Source organism: Corapipo altera, unplaced genomic scaffold (assembly GCF_003945725.1).
Source record: "Corapipo altera isolate COAL_440 unplaced genomic scaffold, ASM394572v1 23, whole genome shotgun sequence".
NCBI lineage: Eukaryota > Metazoa > Chordata > Aves > Passeriformes > Pipridae > Corapipo > Corapipo altera.
In genome coordinates this window covers 3,003,736-3,028,256 of record NW_020884878.1, presented here as the reverse complement: position 1 = coordinate 3,028,256, position 24,521 = coordinate 3,003,736, and the positions used below count along the sequence as shown (strand labels likewise).

The 24,521-nt window shown below is 41.3% G+C and overlaps 1 protein-coding gene and 1 long non-coding RNA gene across 3 annotated transcripts in view; one reads left to right on the top strand and one right to left on the bottom strand.

The window, feature by feature from the left end:
- The window catches only part of NUDT14 (nudix hydrolase 14), a 60,050-nt gene extending 50,705 nt beyond the window's left edge, over positions 1–9,345 (bottom strand). The window contains exon 1 of the mRNA XM_027637740.1: positions 9,185–9,345. Within this exon, the coding sequence (XP_027493541.1) occupies positions 9,185–9,265 (81 nt within the window). The 5' untranslated portion in view covers positions 9,266–9,345. The remainder of the gene's footprint in view (positions 1–9,184) is intronic.
- On the top strand, positions 9,104–19,819 carry LOC113944525. 2 transcript variants are annotated; one of them, XR_003526719.1, is made up of 7 exons: positions 9,104–9,190; positions 9,492–9,633; positions 9,767–9,885; positions 10,954–11,005; positions 12,674–12,921; positions 17,961–18,039; positions 18,589–19,819. It is a non-coding gene; the product is annotated as an uncharacterized LOC113944525 (long non-coding RNA). The 2 variants fall into 2 exon arrangements; XR_003526720.1 differs by lacking the exon at positions 12,674–12,921.
- Positions 19,820–24,521: the final 4,702 nt, after the last annotated feature.

Genomic DNA, 24,521 nt, shown 5'->3' with positions numbered 1-24,521 from the left:
ATTTATTAAAATCACCATTTTTTTTTCTATATTATTTTTCAATTATGAATGCTTACTTCTCGGGGGGGGGGGGGCAAACTTTTATTTTCCCATATTTTCTACTTGCAGAGAAAGAACATCTCTCACCTTCAGGAGTTTAGCCTCATTTCCCTATAATGTATTCATCACCGCTCAGCACATCTGTCCCAGCAAATCCCATTTCCTGTTCTATTCATGAGGCTCAGCAACCTGGAGCTTTAGTGATTGCCGCCACACTTTTCCCATGGCCTTCTCACCTCTCGCCCCCCCCACGCACCCCGCTCCCATTGTTTATCATCTGTTCTCCCCTGCTGCAAACTGCTGTCAGATGTTCACTTATCCCTAATCTTACTCACTGCCTTTGATATTCTTTCTAATCCAACAACCTGTCAACTGGGGCATCAGCCCATGTCCAGACCAGCTGCTCTGTCACAGGCCGTAAGATTCCCTCTCTGCTCCAAGAGGTATTTAAAGGATTTTGACACAGCAACCGCAATGTGAAACAAATAATTAATGCTGTTTTGATCAGTGATCAGGGCTTTAGTGTGACATGAGCCGACCACTAAGAAAAACTGAGCTTCACTTTGTTTAAACTTCGGCAAACTTTAGTGTTACTCTATTAAGAAGATTTTGATCAATGTCTGAAGGACAGGACCAAAAAGCAAAGTCCTTTAACTTGCTTTAGTTAAAAATTATGAAGAATAATTAATCTGAGTGCAAGTCAGAGGGGAAGATAACATTACATGCCTGCTGTGTAAAACATGCTTATTTATGCAGTATAAACTTGTGCAGAGTTTTCAAAGCACAGGAGCTGACCTTTTATGAGTTACACATGAAAATACAAATGTATTTTAAATATGGCAGTAGTTGAGGTAAAACTGTTATTTATAATACACTTATATCTTCAGGAACACAACAGGATAGTTTCATCCCATATAGACCACGAAACTCAGGCATTTTAATAATACCGCCATTTACAGAAAATGTCTAATTTCCATAATATTCAGATTTGCTATAAACACTTAAAATTTTACAGTGTTCATCTGCTTTAAAACACATCAAATGCACATGAAGTCATAGCTGAGACTGTGATTCAGATGACAGATTTTTTGTAAGGAAAAAGAAGTTTCTGCTGTTTAAGCAAACACATGCATTTTGATCCAAACTGAAAAACAAATAAAGCGCTTAGTTGTTGAAGAACCTGAACGCTATTTTATTTCTTAGATCTAACTGCAATTACTGCAAAAAATATGGCACCAAACAGGACAAAAGAACACACTTTATACCCTACAGTAGTTGTATTTCGCACACAAAAGTATAATAAAACCTCAGTGATGGATTTTATAACATGGTTCATTTGCTTAGAACTAAACCACTTTTATTCTTAGGGCTTGTCTATACCAGGACATCAAGAAAATGAATCTGAAATAAGTACCTTGATGAACTTCAATTCTGCTACTTAAACTCCATTAAACCCCAGTGTGGACACAGTCATCCAGTTTAGTTTACTGCTCCCTTAGGGCACGCACTGGAAAGTTAACATGGATTAAGGTAGGGTACGAATTCAAAGTGCAATCGTACTTTGAAAATGGTTTAACGTAAACAGAACCAGACTCTTTGTTGTAGAATGAGACATGGAGTTAATCAGGAAAGTCCTGTGTAGACAAGCCCTTGCAGTTGAGGCTACTGGAGAGGTATTGTCAGAGCTGATGGTTTTCAACCTCTTCATCTGCAGACCTGGAAACATCTTACAGCAAAGCTGCAGACCTTGGTAGCACGTTAAAATCTGCTGATAATTGATCTGCTTTCCTTAGTTGGCTCACATGGATGATCTACAAGTATTCCAATGGTTCACTAGTGAGCTACACATCAGAACTCGAGAAGTACTGGTTTAAACTAACTACAGCTGATGGACCTCCCCCTGACACTTGGTTTTAATTTCATACTTGTGCAGTAACCCAAGTAGTCTTGCTACTGATGGCACTAAATGAGATCTTACTGTTCATTTATGCAAGTGCAGACACATTTCACCCCTCTGCAAGGATGCTACAAATGATGCTCAACAAAGCCTTGTTCTTTCCAATCAGTGGCATTTGCTGTCATGTGTGTTAAATTATAATATGACTGACCTAAAAATATGAAGTTTTGTCACTGCCAATTACTTTTCATGCACTTACTTCAAAGAAGGTAACATTCACTTGTCAAAGCACGCTGGATAAAGAAATTAAGACTAACACGACATAATATTCACTGAAACAAAAACAAGTAGCAGTGTTCTTTTCAACTACTACTCTCATTAACTAATGTTTCTCATTTCCCCCTTTAGTAATTCATAGATGTCTCATACAAAAATAACTTGTGCAATTTTCCAGAGTTGGATTCAAAGCACATGGCAGAGCCAGAAGCAGATACGCCTAGATTCCTTAATTCCTTTTCTTAAATCTGTGCTCTAATTGCAGAGAACACCATTTCTCTCAAAGGAAATTATGTTCCCTCTGTATTTAACTCCCTAATGCTGTCTTTTCAAAAACTTCATGTTTCTTTCCTTTCACCCATATAAAAGAATTATACTGCACTTCAACCGTAATTCCCAGTTAACACAGGAGCAATCAGATCAGTCAGATCAAAAATTAGTCTCATCCAGGATCCTACCTCTGACAAGATGCCCAAGGAAGAATATATTGTTAAAACACTCTCAGATTCCTGCAATTTGCAGCTCAGGGAGTCCCTGAGCTAGCAGCAGTATGTTTCCATTTAAGATTAATACTATATACTGACATATCAGACTTGACAAGCTGAAGGAAATGAGACAAACTTTGCAGCAAAAAATGGCATCTCCTTTCTGTGCACTACTGCTTTGAAAAAAAACGAACTGCAAATAAATGTATTACTTGGTAACATATTTCCTACTACTGGAACCTTTTGAAGATTCAACAGAAGACTTACTTGTTTGAACAGGTAATTCAAAAATCTGTTTACTCCCTAAACAGCATAATTTTTAACTGTCAAAATAGAAAAGAATGTTTTATGTTTATAAAAAAGCAGACGGAAGTTCCAGAGAATATTTCAGGCAGCTGGGCACATTCGTGTTGCTGTTAGCTTATATAAAAAAATCTGAATGCAAAATAAGATGTTAATATTATTGTAGCACTGCCCTGCTTTGCTTTATTCATCTTCAAATTTTTCATGACATCAATGATATTTGCCTCACTCGTTTCTACACATATTTTCATCTTCATGACATCTCCAAGACAGCTGAATTGTAAGGCACAGAAACAGTGGTTGCTCATGGTCATAAAAGAAAGTAGTAGCAAATTTCTGATTTGAAATAGGAAATTCCTTCTTCACTGATGGTTTGAACCCTGATCATGAAGTAAATTTTGCACCCATTACAAAGGTCATGATAAGTTAAAATCTACAGCAGCCTTGAATATTACTTTAGAATGACTGAGAAAACTCAAAGATATAATTTAATTCCCTTAACAGTGAATGAAAACATCATGCATTAGTATGAACTTGAAGGGAGCATTTTTCATGTTTAATTTCAAAATGAATTATTCTAAACCTTAAATCAACAGAGGTAAGGTGATGCTCAGGCATTGGCCTACTCTGAAGTGTGGAAGGAATGTGAAGCTTAGAAAAGAGCAAATAGTTCCAATTTACCACTACTGACTGCATGGTTCAGTCGATATGCACGGAGTTTTTGAGGGTTATCCCACATCACTGAAACACATGCTCAGCCACCATTCCACAGGTTCAAAACACAAACTCACTCACACACATACACATTGGGAGAATCACTGACAATTGATTCTAGTCTGGTGGCAAACTTCTAAAAGTTCCTGGGCAGAATGCACATATATGTTTATACAACGCAAGGAAACAGTGGCAAGAGCTCCCTTGCCAGAACCACCCTCAAAAACAAAGGAATAGGAGTCTGGGTGAGATCCACAAAGGCTTTGATTTGTGAGCTTTGCACAAAAGTTTCTGTAGCAGCTCAAGGTATTATTCCCCCAGAGAGATGCTTCCCCCCAGCTCATGCTCTGCCTCCCCTTTGAAGGGTACTGTCCCTAGCACAGAGGTCACCAAAAAGAATATGCAAAGGCAATTCACTTCGTTCTGTGTAAAGCTCAGTGGTTTGGCTTAGAGGGCTGATGGAGGTGGGTTTGAACTGGAACAGCAGAGTAAGAGCTGGAGCAAACCTATTCTCTGCTGATTCTCAAGGGGTAAGAACCACAAGCATGGGGGGAAATTGCATGCAGTAACTTAAATTACTACAAGAAGATCCACCATAGCTCCGTCAAAACCCCCTGCAAGGGTCCAAATACAACATGCAGAACCACTGAAATCCCTGCTCAGGTGCAGATTAAGAAGAATACATTGAATCCAATTTCCCATTTGGATACTTAATGCCACCCAAAATCCTAACAGCTCTCCTTAACTGTGTGTCTACTTTATGACTTGGAGTCTCTGCAGAATTCTTAAACTTGGTATTTTTTTTTTTTTCTAATATATAGGCCAGTGCCTGGCCAGCATACACAAAAGAGAGCTGAAGATTTACACACAAATGTGTTTCCCAGCAGTGAGCACACTCTCCTGTGATGTGGGAAGCAATATTAATTGAAGTGAGATCTTGCAGGCTGACTCTACCACATCCCAGGGAAATGCCCTAGCCCTTGGGCATTGAGTTAATCTCTCATTAGCCATCCCTCTGGTCTCTTGAATAAATTATTTATGAAAAGCAGAAAAACTTCAATAGGAAAAAGTGAAAAGAGATTTACCATGGAGTTCCTGGTAAAAAAGCCAATTCTTCAGAAGGCAATGTATGTTTAAAAAAAAAAAAAGCCAATGTAGATAACAAATCAATTTGCACTTTGGAGGCAAGTACACATTAAAACTAGCCAGATGCTGCCCTATATGGAGGAAAAATGAATTCTCTTCTCTCAGTACCAAGCAGAACAAAAATACATACAAAGCATTCCTCCTGACAGAACAGAGGATATTCCTCAGGCTGAGGTACCCCATGAATGTCTCAACCCCAGGCTATCTCACCTTAAAGAACATGGATTATTTGACCAAGGGCCTCACCTGGAGCAGGGCTGACAGCTGAAAATCCCAACTAGAAAGTGAATTCCCTATTGAGGTACTGTCAGATGCCTATTTTGAAGAACACAGTTTGAAGAACATAGGGCCCTCTACATTGGCCCTAACCAAATCTGACAACAGTTTGCTGAATTCCACAGCTCCTTGGCTGCACTTCCATCTCTAGCTTTACACTATACAAAAGCAGAACAAATAATTTCAGTAAGTGACTAGTGCACTGATGTGTCCAACAAGGCTATTCCACATAGCTTGGATGCCCAACACCAAACTGTACAGTGCCTCCATCTGTATGCTTCAAAACCTAGAATTCCTTCAGAAGGGTGTACACCCACTTTTATGCTCCATAGGAAAAATTCAGAGCTCATCACTTTCATTTAAAATACCAGTGGGCAGAGGAAGAGGACGATGAAAGACCTATGAAAAAAATCTCATGACCCTCCATGGGACAGGCTGATCCACTGTGGGCATAAATTGCTGTAACTTCAGGAACTGCCATGACTTACAACAATCCTCACTACTGCTATGTAGCCAGAATCTGCTACAACACAGGGGAACTTTGGACTCAAGCACAAACCTACAAGGACACTGCTGGAGTTTTCTGTAACGTGATAGTAACTGCCTGACTTGATTCTGTGTACATACAACCCTGTTCCTGTGTGTGTTTGAACAATCATGTGCCCAAGGAAAACACTCAGCTGGCCAAAACACTAATCCAATCCTTGGGCCTGCAACTGTAAATGTGTAAAGTGCCTCTGAGCACAAGCAGATGATCATCGGAGTCTTTGGCTCCTCCCTTCTTCTGTGACCATCTTCTTCAGATGTGTAACCTGTGTTGGTTTACAATATTTACTGAGCATTTTGTTTAGATTTCAGCCCCCAAATGAATCCCTTTCTGATGTCTTGCAGATTTCGAGTGGTTTGTAAACCTGCTAGAACAGTGGTTTACAGCTCAGTGGGGTGCAGGTTGAATGGATAAAATCAGATCAGCAGGATAAACTGTGATATAAATCATCTATCTAAATTTATCTAAATTTATGTCTAACTGCTGAAGACTTAACTGTCTTAGCTCTAGCAATGGGATCCAAATTATCTCCACATAAGTAGCATAGTTTTGACATGAAATGCCTATAAATCTATGCTGTAACTTAAGCATTCATGAATACTTAATCATATGTTGTATCAAAGAATACTTTCAATTTCCTATTTGTACAGAAAAGCAGTAGTTATGAAAAACCAAATGCATAAAAACCCCTCTTACTATATGTTCGCCCTTGGACACAGGATTTATGTTAAAATATCAATGCTTATTTTAGGAGCATACCTGTTTGACAATAGATTTCAAATTCTCAGTCTTCAAGGCCCAGATTATCCTTCATTAATATTACATGAACACAAAAAAATGCATCAAGGAATCTCCCCTGGAGTACAGTGCATGTAGGGATGTGGGGGACACATTACAACTTCACAAGAAGTACCTGTAAGACCACTGCAAGCCTTCCAATTACAGCATGATGCCCCAGATTGCATAACATAAGTGTCCAAACTAGTTCAGTTTTCACAGTGCAACAAATGTTTTGCAATAATATGCAAATTATTTATGTTTTCCGCATTTAGTTATTTAGAAAGACTTTTTTTATTAGATTTGGGTTAAGTTCAGCGAGCAAGTTCAGGGAACTCATGGAAGGGCGAAACTAATATTACTATAAGATACAGCACCAATTAGAAAGTGGGAAGAAGGAAAGTTTCTTTTCTTTTTCCAGCTAGTGAATTAAAAAACGTTGGACAAGGAGAAGCCCTACTCAGCATAAAACCATTAAGATCAAGGGCTAGATTTTGGAAATAATTGTCAGTTTTAGAGGAGTGGTGGAATTTTCAAAAAAGCAGATCAGGCATTTAACTCTCATAGATTTTAGACACTTGACTGTTTAATGGGGTTTTCAGCAGACCTAAATGCTTTTGAAACAATTAGTTAAATAATTGAAAATATTTAGCATTTCCTCTGGTTAGCAAGTCAGTTTTTAAATGCAAAATGTGTTTTTAATAAACATAGGGCCTGTCTCTCAGGTCAGGTGCAGTCGTGCTCACATTGAGCTTATGCTCTCAGTAGGCTGGACACAAGCCAGACTCTGTACAGATGCCATAGAAACTACATTGTCAAGTTCATTTTAAGACAGTGCTGCGGCCAAAAGAAACAATCTCTGCCCTCAACAGGCCCCAAACACTCATCCCTAACCACTACATTACCACCTCCCCTCTGCCAGCATAATGAACTGAATCACTGATCTTGTTTAGGTTAAAACTAACTTCCTTTTCTTTGGCCAGATTAGGTTTGATCCTGGTCCAGCTCACTCTGTTGCTGCACAAACACTTGTGCAAGGAGAGGAAGCAGCAAGAAGGGCAAGTCTACTTCATCTGGTGGCAATGCTGGTCTCTGTCAAAGCACATGACCGAACACATCCTTGTTCCTTCTTCACAATACTCATCACGTTTAAGGTACATCTATTCAATTAAATGTAATTTTGCAATTCTGTTTAGTACATTTTAATTAAATACCATTTTTCATGTAAATCAAGTATGACTCAGAAACGAAAATGAAATTAAGCAGTAAAGCCTGTCACTTGTAAACTAAGACAGCAAAAATTCAGAACATGAAAAATGTTCTTAGGTTTACTTCTGATACCTAAAAAGAAATAATTAATTCTTTGTAAAGCTCTCAGCTGTTCACAAATTACTTTAGTTATTCTGACTAAGGAGAACTTTTTTTATGAAAATAATATACAAAAAATATTTTTAAAAGGTAAAAAGTCAGCTTATCTGCTTTGGTGCAATCTATTTGAACCCTTGTTTTTCCTTTTCTGTATTGTATCTCACTGTTGGACTTAAACACACTTCCTCCATATACATTCCCGTTCTGCCTTTCCAACTGAGGCGTCCAGAAGCGAAGCAAATAAAGAATAAGAGATGTGTTTTGCAGCATGTATTCCTAGGGCTGTCCAAATTTTTATGCATTTCCCCCTCCACCCCTCTGCCTGGGTAAAAGCTCATCCTGGACCAGTCAGCCAGAGAAACAACTGGCTTTGTGCAGGTCCAAGGAAAGAGTCCAAGGAACATGTAGAGCTTTGCACTCCGAGAAGCAACCTTCCTTTCACACCTTGCATTTCCAGCGCTGTTGCAGGTACCAGTTCTCTGTGATCCTGTGTGACTCACGCTGATATAAACATGATAAAGGACAGGAGTTCCTCTCCCGCTTCCCAACTGCAGGTGCTGCGGCTGGGCTGGTAGAGCAGCGGAGTAATTCACAGAATCACAGAATTGTTAGCACTGGAAAGGACCTCCGGAGACCATCTAGTCCAAGGCAAAAACACAGGAACCCATCCAGGTGGGTTTGGAATGTCTCCAGAGAGGGAGACTCCATGACCTCCCTGGGCAGGCTGTTCCACTGCTTTGTCACCCTCAACGTAAAGTTCTTCCTCATGTTGAGGTGAAACTTTTTGGGTTTTAAGTTTATGGCCATTGCTCCTGGTCCTGTTGCTAGGCAGCACCAACAAGAGTCTGGCAGCATCATTTCAGCACCTGCCTTTGAGATATTTATATGAATGAATGAGATCCCCTCTCGGTCTTCTCTAGGCCAAACAGGCCCAGCTCCCCCAGTCTCTCCTTATGAGAGATGCCCCAGACCCTTAAACACTTGTGGATGTCAGCAACGAGCTGGCCAGCAACGGGCTCAGGATGTGAAATATCCGCACCAAGGCAAGGCCCAAGGCGTGAGGTGAACCACAAAACCAGCACGGGGTGAAGACGACAGTGCCAGCCCCGGGTGAGCAGTGGGCACAGGGGGCACCGCACAGCAGTGACCCCGCGCTCTATCGGGCTGCCCACCTCCAGCCCCACCTCAGGGCGGGCCGAGGGGGTACCGGGGGGCAGCGCAGCCGCCCCAGGGGCGCTGCGGGCGGAGCGGGGCGGGCGGCGCCATGAGGCGACACCGCCACCGCCCCAAAATGGCGCAGGCGGGGGTGAAGGGCACCGGCGGGAGGGGGCGGGGGGAGCCGGCGGCGCCACTCACCTGCCGGTAAGAGAGGCGGAAAGGCCGCAGGTACAGAGAGGAGGTGCAGGGCTGAAGCGCCAGCTCCTCGATGGCCTCCATCCCTGCCGGGGGAGGAGGGGGAGAAGGGGGGGAGGAGGAGGAAGGGGAGGAAGGGGAGAGGCGCGCGCAGCCGCCGGCGGCCGGGCCGGGCCGGGCCGGGAGCGGCCCCGGGGCGCTGACGGGGCGCGGGTGCGGCGCTGTCCTGCCCTCTGACAGAACCGGGATCAGGGAGTGCTGCGTTTCGCCCCCAAAACGGGGACACGGGCCCCGTCGCCTTTATTCACAGAGCCGTAGAATCGTCAAGGTTGGAAGACACCTTTAAGATGAAGTCCTAAGCGTCAACCGAGCCCTGCCGCTGTAACCCCTAAAGCACCAAACCACATCGCCCAGCGCCAGGTCCAGACGCCTCTTAAACACCTCCAGGGGTGGTGAGCCCACCACCTCCCTGGGCAACCTATTCCAGTGCCTGACCACCCGACAATGAAAATTTTTTTTCTGGTATGTAATCTGAATGTCCCCTGTGTCAGCCTAAGCCCATCTGCTCTCGTCCTTTCACTGCAGGCACGGCAGAAGGGACCGGCCACCACCGCGCTGCAACCTGCCTTCAGATAGTTGCATTGTTCTCCAGAAACACCGATTAGCGATGATATTTGCTCAGGAGGTTGGCACATGCTCTCGGGGTCAGTTATGTCCACACGTTACACCAAAATTGGTGGGGTGTTCCTCCACTGAACTGAACTGGATGCCACCTGTGTGCTACCTTTTTGCCACAGGTTATCCCGATCCTGATTATACATCAGGCTTTGCAGGAGGAGCACCTTGCTGTTAAAAGGACAGTCACTTATGCCGGCCTGTGTGGTGCTTTCGTGTCAGAATGGGGGTTGTATGAGTGGTGTGGAAAATGCAGGGGTGAATACAGATTCATTGGTAGCCTGCAGTGCATCACTTTTTGCTTCTCCAACTTTCCCTTTCAGCGTCAGCTTCCAGTTGTGGCCACACACCCAACCCATGGCAGAAGAATAAATGCAGCTCAATTAAATTATTTTGTCTTTTTTCAACCAAGTTACAAAATAATTACTCTCTCTCCCTTTACTTCACTTTTGTCTTAAATAAATCACTATCAGATTTAGCAGTTTTCTGATTTTCATAAGAGTTTGATCATTGTTATGCAACGCCAGGTTAGATTATCCTTGTTGTTTTAATGCTTCTAGTAATGATTTTCTGGGTTCATGAGCAACAGAGCTCACTTTTTGTAGTGGTCATTATCTCTCTGATTTGTGGTCACTTTCCGTGCAGATGTTCCTGTGTACAGCTATTTTGGTTGCTGTATAAATCAAATTATTTTGTCAATGTATCGACTGCACTGAGACTAATTTGAAATTTCTTGCATATGTTTCTTTTTTTGTCTTCTAATGTACTTCCACGTCATCACTAAGAAGGTTTATTATCTTGTCCTGTGGTAAGAAGAATCCCAGCAGTCTGGCTAAAAGGAACAGACCAAGCAGTTACAAAACTCGCTAAAAAGTAAATGAGGCAGCACTTACATTGCAGAATGCTTACCATCAGTTCTGATAACGCAAGTGGCAAAAAAATGTTTGGTGGGGCTGAAAAGTGTGGTTTTAAAAGTATGTTTGCAAAGCTATCACAAAAAGTAGGCAAGGAAATGTATTTTATTAGCTGACTTTGAAAATATTTGTATAACTCTGTTTGCATCACTGTATATGTCCATATATTTCTGCTTTTTTCAGAACGATCTTGAGGTCATTCAGAGCTCCTGGGAACTTAAGCTATATTTTTCTAGTAAGTTATTTCAGTCTTCTAAGTCCAATTTAAGTATAAACACAGTTTCCATGCACAGCAGGTTTACAGTATCTCTGTTTGCTTATGTTAAAAGTTACCGGCTACCCAGGTCGGTTCAGCCACTCAGATTGCCCTCTTCAATAAACATTCTGACACCGCTTTCAGGTTTTGAGTGTGTGTGTGTTTTGAGGAACATGTCATACTGTGTGATGGATTGCTTATTCCATTCCTAGCTTTAGGTGGGAAGCTTTTGGGGTTGTGATGTGTCACAGACCTGATCTCGTTAATGTACCTGGAACAGTCTAGTGGATTGTCACGGGAAAACACATTTTGGGGTGCTCTGGTGTCGCAACTTAGACTTGTCGATTTTTTTGTTGGAAAATCTTTTTTGTGAGTATGCCAGCTGAACTAAGGGTTTAACAGGCTGAGACTGAGGAGCTGCCTTAGTGTTCCCATTTTAGAGGTGAAATCTGAGTGAGAAAATAAATAGGAAAAATATGTCCTGCATAGTGGGACTGACCATTCACCACCTGGACCTGAATTTCATTGCTGTTCTTCATTAAGGCCTAACTAACCTGTGCAGCAAGTGGCTTTACATTTGCTAGTCCAAGAACAATCCCAAGAAGGAAATTCCCCTAAGTTCCCATTTATTCAGATGGATAGTAGCAAAGGGGGAAAAACTTCTGGATGGGTGAAACGCACTCCTGCTTTCCTGTTCCCTTTCACTGCTTTCGTGGCTTGCCTCTGCTGACTGGAACAGTGATTCCAGCCTAGCTCTAAGTGCACTGGCTTCACAGCAATAATTATGAGATGATACAATGCAGGGATGCTGCTCAGCGGCTCAGCTCAGGGGTTGGGAGAGCTCTGTTTCCACATAAAGTCCCACCAGGGGATGTGCCCACCAAGCACACACCACTTTTTCTGGAGTAACTTGATTCCAAAGGAAATGGAGAGACCAGGCATGTTTGCTCAGTCCGAGCGCTGTCCCAGCTTCTCTGTTGGGTGTTATTTGACATCCCTGTGTCTGCTCCTTTTTAAACCAGCATTACTAATGATGGTGTTCATCCAGAAACTTGGGAAAACAGGCATCCATAATTCCAGAGTGTCCAATGACTCTGTTCGTGTCTGTTACCTTCAATGAGAAGATTATGATGCTTAAGTTTAAGCTCACATTTAACTGCCTGCAAAATCTCTAGGGTTTGATTAGCACCACTCCATTAGGTATCATTTACATTTCTGTGATACTGTCCCTAAATCATCAGTTCCCAAACTTCTTATATCCTGGGTTACTCTTGGCTGTCACAGCTTCTTTGCAGAGCGCTATCCAGGTTTACCATTGCACTCCTAATTGAAATAGCTACCGCTGATATCCTTCCACAAACCAACTGCCTCATGCCATCACATCTTCCTTGTTAAGTGATACTGTTAATTTGACTCACAGAAACCAGGAATGTGTCAGAATGACAGGTTGCATTTCATTACATTAAACACATTCCTTTTTCCCCCTTAACAGTGGCTTCTGTACTGTGTGTTGTTTTCTTGCATTTTAAAATAACAGATGTAAGGATGTGAACGCTGCCGTGAGTGATTTCCTCATGAGTTCTTTATTTCCTGGAGCTGCTGGTCTCCTGTTGTAAAATACTAAAATCTAGATGTTTCACCACACAGGCTCTGAAGGCTGTGAGAATGGTTTGTGTAACAGTCTGATAAACAACCTAATAAAGAAAGCAAAAAACTGAGTAGAACTTTTGTTCCTTTCCTGGAAAGGAAGATCAGCAGAGTACGTCAGCAGGCAGAGAGAGAAAAAGGAGAAGTGTCCTCTCTGGAGCTGAAGAGTCTCAAGGGAAGATTCACAGGGATTTCTTACAAGAAATGAAATGTTAACATTAGTGTTAAAAAGGAGTTCTTTCTGCAGGGTAAGGTTCTTTGTTTAACAGACTTCTCTCCAAAGCAGTGTTTGCCCTGTGTTACTTTGTGAGTAACTTTTATTACCAGCGAAGTACCCAAACATTATTTCTTTTTTTGCATTGCTCATTTAAAAAAAATCCCCTTTAGCTTGAAATTTCTGCCGACACAGTCCTTCTCTTCCCCTTGCAGTCACACAGTCCTTGGGCATACGCTCTGCAGAGGGTCAGGTTGCATCCTCATTAGCAGTTTGTTTTATTGCTGTTTGCTTTGGGACACAACCGGGAACGTTCCCGTCCAGAGCCTGGTGCTACTGCCCTTCTGCTCGCGATGGCTCCGGGAGCCAAGCACACCCTCCCACCTCCACCTGCATGCAGGTTTACCGTGGGTGGACAGCCAGGAATGTCCCTTGCAGTACTTCCCTCTTCCTGCTGGAGCTTAGTGAGGTGCCTGAGCTATTGGGTTCATTCATGCACAGTTAGGCAGCACGTTTTCCATAGCGATTTCTGTGTGTCTGAGCATCTGCATGTGCTTTTAATCTCCATCAGTCCCTGCCAGGATCACTTTGCTCTTTGACATGCCATGGCTCATGAACAAAAAATCATCAGGTCCTGAGCATTTCTTATCTCCAGAGGACTCCTCGAGATATTGCAGAGTATCATTACTTTCTTATGTCTTTTGACAGTTGTGAGTTGTTACGGTAGTAGTAACAGTAGTTACTAAGATACTACAAATATGGAAGCCTCAGGAACTAGAGACTTGCAATTCTCAGCTTTCATTTTTAAAAGACAATTTCTAACCCTCATGGCTGCAGAAAAAAAAAAAAGGCCAGGAAATGAAGCAATGACAAACCTGTAATTTGTGAGCTGTTATGCACAGGTCCTGTGCCAAGGTGATGCCACATATTTGGTAGAAAGGCTTTGCTGTTGGGGTGACAGATAACCTGAATGCCCAGCTCTGGGCAGCAGAGGCTGCTGAAGCCAAGGGGCACTGGCTGAAGCCAGGATCCGGCTGTGTGCCCAGTTCAGCCCGTCCAGCTGCAGATGACTTGGGATGCCAGCAGATCCGTTTTCCTCTGCCTGGAAGCTGCTTCCAGAACTTCCTCCTCAGCTCCCACGTGCAGTTTTTGTTAAGATCACATAAGGTATCAGGAAGGTTGGACACCTTTGCTGTACATGCTTAGAGAGAAAGGTGGGTGAAAGTGTCCAAAATTCAGCATATTTTGTAAACTTATGTTGGAAATCCTTATGGTTGACAGCATGAAATCTTATCCTCTTCATGTGGGTCATCCTTGCATTGCCACAGAGATGTTAGTTTTGAGTGCCTTTCTTGGTATCAGATGCTTGTTCTTTCCATAATGAAGTGGCTGTTGTGAAGTTTGCCTTCTAAGGTTTACCCCTTAGGCTCCTGTGGAAAAGCAAGCCTGAAACTGCCAATATCTAACTTTTAATTATTATTCAGTTCTGGGGCATAACCACCCTGGTTACATTCATGAAAGTCAGGAATCGTGCTTATCCAATTCTCTTGGCTTTGTAAATAGAGCCCTAGAGAAATTTGTTTTGATTTTAGTAGTAACTTTTCTGAGCGACGCCTTTTTTTTTTAATAAATTATTTACATTTCAATTACCAAATATAAAGTTAGAGGTCTGCACTGCAGTACATAACATTATGTTGCAGCAATTTTGTTCACCATCAGTTGGTCCAGAGCTGCTTTAATCCCATGAATAGCCTCAGTCTGAAGAAGCTGGAGCAATTATTCATGTATGGATTTGCAGAACTGGGTTTGTGAGGACTGACAGCAGGAGAAAGACAGGTGTGGTATCTATCACTGATGTGCACCACAGTGAGTTAAAGAAATAGTTTGTTTGCCTTAGATGTTTTCATTAGCTCCTCCTTGTTTTGAGAAACACAAAGTGTGTCTCTCTTAATGAGAGCAACCATCTTGGTCTTTACTTTGTGAAGTACTGTCTCCTGGCTGTATTAGGAAACTCACCTGTGCCTAGTAGAGTAGTGTGATTTCCCAGAAGAACTGATATGTATCCATCTGCCTTGTGAAATAAAGTCTGATAAAAAGCTCTTTTTTTAGTGCATAACATCATTAAAAGCCTTGAACTAAATATGGTAAGAAAAAAAAAATTTAAGCATATTCAGTATAAATATAGATATGTGTATCATGACATGTAAAATTGATCTATCTAAAAATAGTGGAGGGAAAAAGCTCTTCAACATAAATATGCAACTAATATGTCAAATAGTCCTTAAGATATTCACAATGTAATATGACAAGTTGCAATATGGTATAAAATAGAGGGAGGTGGGTGAGAACTTGGGAAGTCAATTCTCATTTCTAGCTTTTCAGCTGGGGGAAGAACAAACACACAGCCTGTGAAAAAAATAAGAAACAATATGCATGCAAAATTTAGATACTTTTATATTATTTTAATTACTATCCAACAAATGTTGCCTACAGCTAGCAGAGTGAAAATGATTAGAGGGAAGGCTTTGATTTTTCAATTAACTTCTCTCTAATGAGGGAAAAAGAAAATGATAACACTGTGTTGCTTGCATTACAAAACCACACACAACTAATATCTGGATCTCATTATGCTGGAAACTGTTCAAATACAGGTAGAAAAATGGTGTCTTTCACCAAAAAAAAGCAGCAAACTAATTCATACAAAAGAACAAACAAGATGAACATACAGTAATAAGGAACAGCTGAAGGAGAGGAAAAGATCAAGAAGAATCTTCTTTTGTTTTCCACATATGTATGCAATAGAGCTGGAAGGAGAAAAGTATTTTGATTTCTCAGGGAACCTTGATGTTCCAATAGTTTGAAATTGCCTGTAAAAGGGACTGGAGCCTGAGCTGTGGGATACTTGAATGTTGGCCATGGCTCTAGCCATGACCCTGGTATCTCTGAGCTCCCCAGTGACCACAACACTGTGCTGTGCCTGGTAGCCTGCCCTGGACTGTAGGCATTATAAGTCCAAGTGTCCTTAATCTTCAGGCAGTTTTGTTGAAGCTGTGGGAACTGGAAACCCTGGTCCTCAGGAGAGTACCAGCTGGGCTGCTCAGAAGCTGGGGCTGGCGTAGCTCCAGTGGAAGCTTGCCTGTTTTCCAAAGGAATTTAATTGAATACTTGTCTGGATGAAATCTTTCTGTTTGGTAAATTGAGACATTCCAAAGGAAAAGTGTAGTCAGAGGGGTTTTATTCCAACAGATGTAGGGAGCAGGTATCTGGCTTCTATTTTGATATATTTAAATATAAATATATGTATGTGTGATTTATGTGATAGAAAGGTAAAGAGACACAACTGGCCATTTTTCTGCCTCCTCTTCATTAGGCATACTATATTATTTTCATATTTATTTCTGTTGTACCAAAACTGAGGAATCCAGAACTTTATTGTGCTCATCATTGTGATCAAATCACAGAACAAAACAGCCTAAATGCTTTAGTGAGATTCGTTAGAACTGAGTTGGAGGAGAGCTCAGAGGAAGGACAGGGTAGGTGCTCCACAAGTTACTTCAGGGGGTTGTAACTTTTCATCAAAAAGCATGTGATTGAAGGACAGCATGGACAATGATTTGGCTATGGCAGTGAGGGATATGGGTTGGAGATACAGAGCAGCAGGATTTCATTATCAGTGACTTGAAGTCAGGAAGCAATATAAGGGTTGGACTGATTGAGTTGAGGTGATTGAGCAAGTAATCTGCAAGAAGTTGAGCTGATCTGTTGTTGAGAGCTCACTGGAATGTTAGCGTTTGGGTCTTTAAAAGATTGGGTCTCCAAGAGATTTGGTCTCCATAAAAATCAAAGCTCTGAAAAACAAAATCCTAGGCATTTTATACTGGACTCTCAAAACTGTTGCCATTGACATTTTCCTAACTTGTGAGTGCTTGACTTTGAAACCTTGACAATTTTTTTTAATAAACATTCTACATATTTAGACATTTTCAGTTTTTTGGTTATAATTCAAAAAATAATAACCACAAAAATCAACCCTTCCTCCTCTTTCCTATTTGTGAACCATCTTGCTGGATTTATTATTTTGCACTGTGTTCTTGGAGGCTGCAGTGAAGGTTTCCAGAGCATTTCAATTGCAGATGTGGCCATTAGTATGCTCACAGTAAAACCGAGACCAGGGATATCCAACCTTAATCTCTGTCGATCTCCTGGAGCAGCCTATTCTCACTTTATTTTTGCAATGCTCCCTCTCTTAATGCCTCTTCCTTGCCTGCAGCCACTTCATTTGAAAGCCTGCAGAGTGTAAGAGGTGGATGTGTTTAATGTTGACAGGAATCAAAACCAAAGGAAAAGACACTGTTTGTTTGGCCACCTGCTCTTGCGTGAGGATGTTGTACCCCAGCTGAGCAAGGTGGACAAGGCATGGGGTGTTTTGTGTACAAAGTTGGTTTGTGCTCTGCAGGGCATATCATTGCTTTCAAATTAACAGGGAGCTACTCAGTGCATTGCCTTTCTGCCTAGACTAAATCCTAGATTCTCATAGCTAAGCAGACTGTATGAACAAAATGCCCTCCTCCATCAAGGTCAGGAATTATATATTGTTTTAACCATAGTGTTCTATAATCACGACTACAGTTTTCTACTTGGTGTTTTAAAGATATGAAACCCATGCAAGCTAACATATCTGCATGAGAGATTGTCCTGACTTAGAGCCAATTTTTGGCAGAGACAATAGAACAGACTCACAAACAGGTGGTTCTCATCACTGGGTGCATAATGCTGTGTGTATGCATGTTAGCCCTTGCCTAGCGCCCTGATGCTGTAGAGAAGGCAATTTTCCCTGGACATAGATTGGGATGTATTTGCTGGAGAGGGTAACTAAGCACTTCCTTCACTGAGGCTTCCCACTTGGTACCTGTATAAATATCTCCAGGCGAGCAGGTAAACCAACAGCACATAATCTGTCACTGCTAAGGACAGCATTGCTGTTCTGTGTACATAGGAAAGGGAAACGCCTTTAGAGTGAACGTGGATGTTCTGTTCTTTATTCATGTGTGTCTAAATTCTAATCTCTTTCAGTGTGCCATAAATCCAAAATAACTAACCGAAGTCAGTGCAGTTCCTGGGGATTTGTGCTACTGTAAATGAGAACAGAATGGTAAATTTTTTTCTCCCTCTCTCTCCTAACAGTGAGAAGAAAAGCTGGATTGTCAGCCTGACTATACTTCTTTGCTTTTCTTTGCTGACACTGTCATAAAATGGACATCATTTAAACATTCTTTAATTTTTATATTTGGAATATAACAGAAGGAGAGCCTTGATGGCTTTTTATTTTACAGAAATATAAACATTAAAGTAATTTTTCTTTTACACGTGTTAGGAAGCATAATTTACTTGAAAGGACCCTATTATATACTCAGTCCTGTATTTGTTTATCTAATTGAATAGAAGAGCATTTACTGCAGTTTCAAAGTTAAGCCAACAAACATTTGTCTTTGTATTGCAGCAGCGATGTTTGACAACTGGGTTGGGCAACACCCATTTTGAGTTTATTTTATAGTATTGACGAAGCTGAACTCCCAAGTGCATTTTCACTCCCTTGCTTTTGCGCTGTTGCCATAAGTTGGGTATTCAGCAAAAGATGCTGAAAGCCTTTCATACAAGTTGCCTGTGTTACTTATGTTATCCTTATTCCCATCACCATTAGGTCGTCTGACAACTCTACATTTTGTTCCACGTATCCCTGGATACCCTTGTTGTGTGCAACAAGACATGGAGATATGAGCAGTGGGATTTTAAATGGATCTACATTTATAATTCCAGTTAAAATCAAGAGGAAAGGAGTGGAAAACAAACGGAACCTTTTTCTCTTCTGTGCCATGCTCACACCAAAACATCTGTCCGTCAGCTCTACTTCCTTCAAGTCCAGGAACACCGTGGTTATAGGAGTGCTTAAAAAGCCTGTATTTTTACTGTCAGAGGATGCCGTTGACATTCCTAGACATGAAAATACTTAAGATTGCTGTATACTGGTTTTTGGTTTTTTTTTTACTCTATAAATGGCATTCTGAACTGTGCTGCCTGTATCAAATAGCTCCTGGAACATCCCTCCTAATCAGTTCCTTTTGGGAGCAGGATTGTCGGGCTCGTTCTGAAGCCGTGCCAGTGCCGGCAGTGCATGGGGACTACAGATGAGATCTTTGTTACAGAAGCATGAGATCAATTCACCATTCCGGGCCATGTAGTAAATGCATTCCTGACTGAACGTTACATCGTTTTTATTTTCCTGGGACAGCATTGCACTGTGTCTCCTCTCTGAAAGAGCTATGTTCATTAGATACAGGAAGTCCTGCTAATCATCCATAACGTTACATTAACAGCTGCTGGTGCGTCTTTGAATGCCCAGTGATGAGGGGAGAGTTTGCAAGAGATTTGGTGCTTCTTTGCTGTGATTGTTTTCTTCAGCATGCTTCAGAATCCGAAGTTCTGTAAAAAAAAAAGGGCAGTTAATCCTTAGGGTTGTGAGGAAAACTTTTAAAACATGCACCAGATGGAAATCAATGCAGTAGTGTCTTGCAAGCAGACAGATAGGCTGAGAAGAAATCTGAAGTCTGATATTATTTGGATTGAAGGAAAAAGAGCTGCAAAGCAGTCATGCAACTTAGATATCATCGATGCAGAATATGCAAGTCTGCAGTGAGCTCTGTCTCATTTCACATCGTTGACAGCTTTGTTTTTGCCGGTGGCTCAAGATAAACCCAATTTTCCCTCCTGTTGATTTGTGCTCCCTTTCTTTTGTATAGACAACTTCCATTACTTCCTTTGGCAGTGCACACGATAACTGACTCAGGAACAGAGCTGACCGGAAAAAAAAGATTTCCAGTCTATAGACAATAAATTTATACTTCTGCCCTTGTTTTATGCACATTTTTTTACAACAAGAAAAAAAAAAAGAGAGCAAAGAACATGATTAATGAATGGCGAGATGTTTGATTTGAACTGTTTTGACATGTCTGAAACCCTTATGTTGGAGTGGATAAACCTGGTGCCTGCTTTATGTGTAGTGAAGTCTTCAGGAGTCTGTCCTGAGTGCCAGTGGTTACTCCTTAGCCCCAGCTTGAGATCTCTGACGCTTCTCTGTAGATGAGATATAGCAGGATTTCTGCAGATAATTCTCCAGAACAATCCATTGTTCATGTCACCAGGAGTCCTGCTTGTCCAGCTCCAATCCAGTTTATGGGACAAACTCTCTGCTGACAGTGTTGCTGCTTTTGGTAGAGGAAATATTAATCCAACATCCTCCTGGTCATAGCAAAATAAATGGTAAAATAAATCCCAAGGTGGTTTACAGTGTTTAGGAGGAAAAATCTTGAAGAGATCACATCTTGAATCATCTTGAATCCAGATGATTCCGCAATGTCAGCAATGAACAGGGGTTGTGGTTTCAGGGAGCTGGATATTCCATGTGCCACAGAGGTGATGTGGGCCAAAAGCACAGGAAAGCACGTTCATTCCTGGTCCTTCCAACACAGGAAAATGCCCATAACCATAACAACCTGCTAAGGAGTGAGAGCTCTGCCAAATGAATAGCACAAAGCTGATAGCAGCTGCTGGCTAAAACAGGTAGGCAGCTGGTATCCACGAATGCCATGGAGGGGAACTGCCCTAAGAGATGGCAAAGGGAAAACAGTAATAAGCAAAGAAATGCCCATCTGATGAGTATAGATATTTGCATGCGGCACCTTCCAGCACACCTAGGTAGGTGCCTCACAACTCTAGGTTGTTGATACTCTACAAGGCCTTTTGCTTTAATAGTAGCAATTATTGGGCCAGTACAATAAACAGTGATTTTATGAAAATGAGGACTGATCCATTCACAGATGGATCCTAGACAAAGATTGAATACCATGCTTGTCGTCAGTCAATGCACTCCTCAAGGTGTTCAGTGTCCAGTGTATGTTTTACCAGATATTGTTATGAGATGCTTACAACAAACCATTTATTTTTGCACATTAGCTGCGTTGCACAGGTAGCCTGGGCTGTCAGTAATACCTTCTGTATGTTCTAGTGCAGGCAGGCAGAAGAGCAGGTCCCAGAATGTGCTCACAAAAAATCATTTTTTCCCTCATTTTTGCCTGATTCACCCTTGGAGGGAGATGCCATATGGCATTGCAATAGTCAGAATTAGCAGTAGGAAGCTACAGAAAGGCAGCTTTAAAAGAGAAATTCTTTCACCATTGGAGTACAACTTCCAAGGTAAACCATCTCATGGTGGCTGATAGTTAATTTGGTATTTTTTGGAAGTTCATAGACAAGTTGATAGATTCTACCAAGTCTCAGCTATGATGTACTGTGTGATGCAAGGCAAGTAGGGGTTTATCTGGGGAGAAGTGCATGGCAGAAAACACATTGGTTCCAGTCCTCCACTATCTCCTGTCTCCTCTTCCCTGGTGTCCCTCCTGTGTTCCCAGCAGGGAGTCTCAGGAAGACAAACTTCAGGCACCTTTTGTGCCTGCAGTTCGGTGACAACAGGGCTGCTCCCTTGGTATTCAAGGTGATGTAGGGGAAAGAGGACTTAGGTTTCTTGTTTCTGCCTCTTTGCCCTTCATTTTACCCTCACGTCCCTTTATTTTGGGAGTTCCATGCTGCTTGGAGACAAGGATGGGAGATCTAGCTTTGAAGGAGATGAATCCTAGAACAGAACAGGAGCCTTCAGGCTGTTGTTTCTGCCTGGTCACAGGGAATACAGTCAGTCTCTGCTGTCACCAGATGCTACATCCAGACAGGACAAGATGTTTGAAGCCCTCAAGTGTTGTTAGTGCCTCCTGTCAGCCAACAGCACAAAAAATGTAGCACTCGAGCTCCAAGTCCTGGAAATTGGCTTTGATTTAATGAGATTTCACAATAAATAAGCATTTCAGTTTCCCTGCACTATGAGTCTTTAAGGATTTTGGGCTTTTCTGTGCAAACTTGGAGGCTTAAAATGAATTATTTAGGTGAAAGATGAGTCTTTCTTATGATTATGATTTCTTGTCTTTGTATACTTAGACACCCACTCCTGTAGGATAAAGAAACATATCAGAAGACTTGCTTTGATATCCTTGAATCTGGAAACAGCTGGTTTTTTTTAAAGCTGGATGCTGTCGTACCAGAGAACGAGACTGCTGTGAATCCTGGGTTTAGCTGCAGAAGTAATTTTAACAGGCGCCCGCATGTGTTTAATAAAGCCAGATTTCCACCTTTCCAACTGCAGCTTTAGTCACAGCAGCATATTTTGTAGTTCCCACTCAAGCTGAGCTTTATGTGATAGTAATGGCAATGTTGCTGAAGCAGGGAGAGTCGAATCAAACACCATTGCAATCAATCTCACAGTTCCCAGCTAGCAAACTGAGCAGGAAAGTGTTAAATCTCCTCCAGCAATGCTGTACGGGAGACCTCCAATCATCTTTACCAAGTAAAGTGGATCCTCCAAATTAGGTCATCTGTTTGCTTCATTCTGAAAGATTTTTATTAAAATGAAAAAATGTTTTCTGTTTCTTCTCTCAGAGAGAAAACAAACATTGGCATCTAGAGTGGTGGAAGACAAACACTTGGTGCTGGGCAACTTGATTAAAGTGTATTCCTTGTAATGAGCGGTGCCTCCCTTATCCTGCCATTGTGTTCAGACAAGAAAAAAAAAAGGAGGGCCTGCCCTTTCCCATTGTATAGTCACATTTTCCAAGTGCAGTAAAAATGGGTTTTATAAAAAGCCCTAAAAAATAAAAAAAAAAAGAAAAAAAAAAGAAAAAAATGAACTCTGTCTTTTAGTAAACCACTGAAGCAACTCTTCAACAAAAACAATCTTGTGCACCTTGTATATAGGAGAACTCTTGAAGTTAGTGCTCTATCTAACCTACCAGAGAAGGAAGATAATACTGGTAAAAAGAGGTTTGGGATAAGTGTTGTCTGAGCCTTCCTTAAAGGCTTGCTACTAGAATCAAAGCTGAATTTTACTTGGGGAAGGTAATAAAGGAAAAAGTGATTTGCAGCAGAAGACTGTGTTTGTACTGTTATATTTTTATCACTGCCATCACCAATACCAACATCTACATTTATCTACCCATGTACATTAACCAGCAGTCTACTAATATATTAACAGACATTATTAGCTGTAATAGCCCAGTTCAGTCAGATTTAATGGGAGAATCACAGAGTCTCTACATCATGTTTGCCCTTACCCAGAGAGAGTTGCTTGTGGGCATTCACCTGTGTGCAAACTGGGCAGGAAAAATTAAAACTGTACATCATATGCTTGCATTTTGGAAACAGTAAAAAGAAGCTGTATTCAGTAGACAGACACAGGTATCCTCAAAAAAAAAAAAAACCCTACAAAGAAAACCTGAGTCTTAGGCTAAGCCACGTCCTCAACTCTGTTTTGTGGCACTTCTATTTGTTTGAAAGACTCAGCATGGATTTTCCTTGGTGTCTTTATGTGCTGAGTATTGCTGTATTGGTTCCACCACCACCAGACTCAGTAAACAAGGATGTGCCCAGGGAAAAACAGACATGGTTAAAAAGATCTCTGTTGCCAGCCAAAATCTGGTTAGGTTAGTGTGGGCTTCTAGCAGCCAAAATAAAACAGTTGTGCAGGGCCAAGAATTTCAAGATAGAGAGGGCTGGAGGAATTCTAAATATGCTACAGAAGTGGAAGCAACAGGACTTGGCAAAATCCTTGGTTGAGATAGAGAAACAACGTGTCTTGCTAGCCAAACAACAGGGTGGTGTTGAAAGAGAGAGTGCGATGGCAAAACCCTTGGGCAGAGAGAGGATATCCAGGAGGAATGTTTGAGATTTGGGCCTGGACGGAGATTAAAAGTTAGCTCTAATGATATACCCATTTGCTCAGATATTTGGTTCACTGTAAATATAAATTCTTGATCTAAAATTCATCTTTAGTATGGTCAAGGGATCTGAACTGACCAATTAATTCTGAGATCCAACAAAAACACAGCACTCTTGAGTTATAAAAAGACAAATCTTTATACCTCCATACTTACAACTATGTGTGTTAAATGGAGATGCTTTTGACATGATAGTCTAAATAACAGAGACAAATATTTCATACTAGTATAGTATTTTACAATTACAGTGAAGAATTTAATTTCCTTGTGCTTTGGTTCTGTATTAACACATTTGTTTTTAGATTTTTTCTTTTCTTCCCTATTTTAGGGACAATTACATTCCCCTTAGCTGCTTCACTAATAGAAAGAAATTTATCTGTGGAACCTGCAGCAGAGAAGCTTAACACATAAATGCTTACACCTAATTGGCAAGAGAATTAGCAAAGTGATGCAGATATTTTTATACTCCCCAATTACACACTAATGTGTATTGATTGAGAGGAAAGCAGTGCACATCCCAATTTCTCAGCACAAAAGAAATATGCAGTCAGCCAACATGGCATTTTTGCTGTCTATTTTTCTTTGTTTTTAGCACCACGTCCAATGTAAAAGGCAGGTACTTTCAGTTAATTAAAATTACACATTTTATCCAGGAACACATCAATAGATAGGCGTGTAAAAGGTAGAGATTCTATCTCACTCAAAGAGAACATGGGTTTGGTTCACTCTTACTCTTTGAATTTGTGTTTGTGGCTTATTA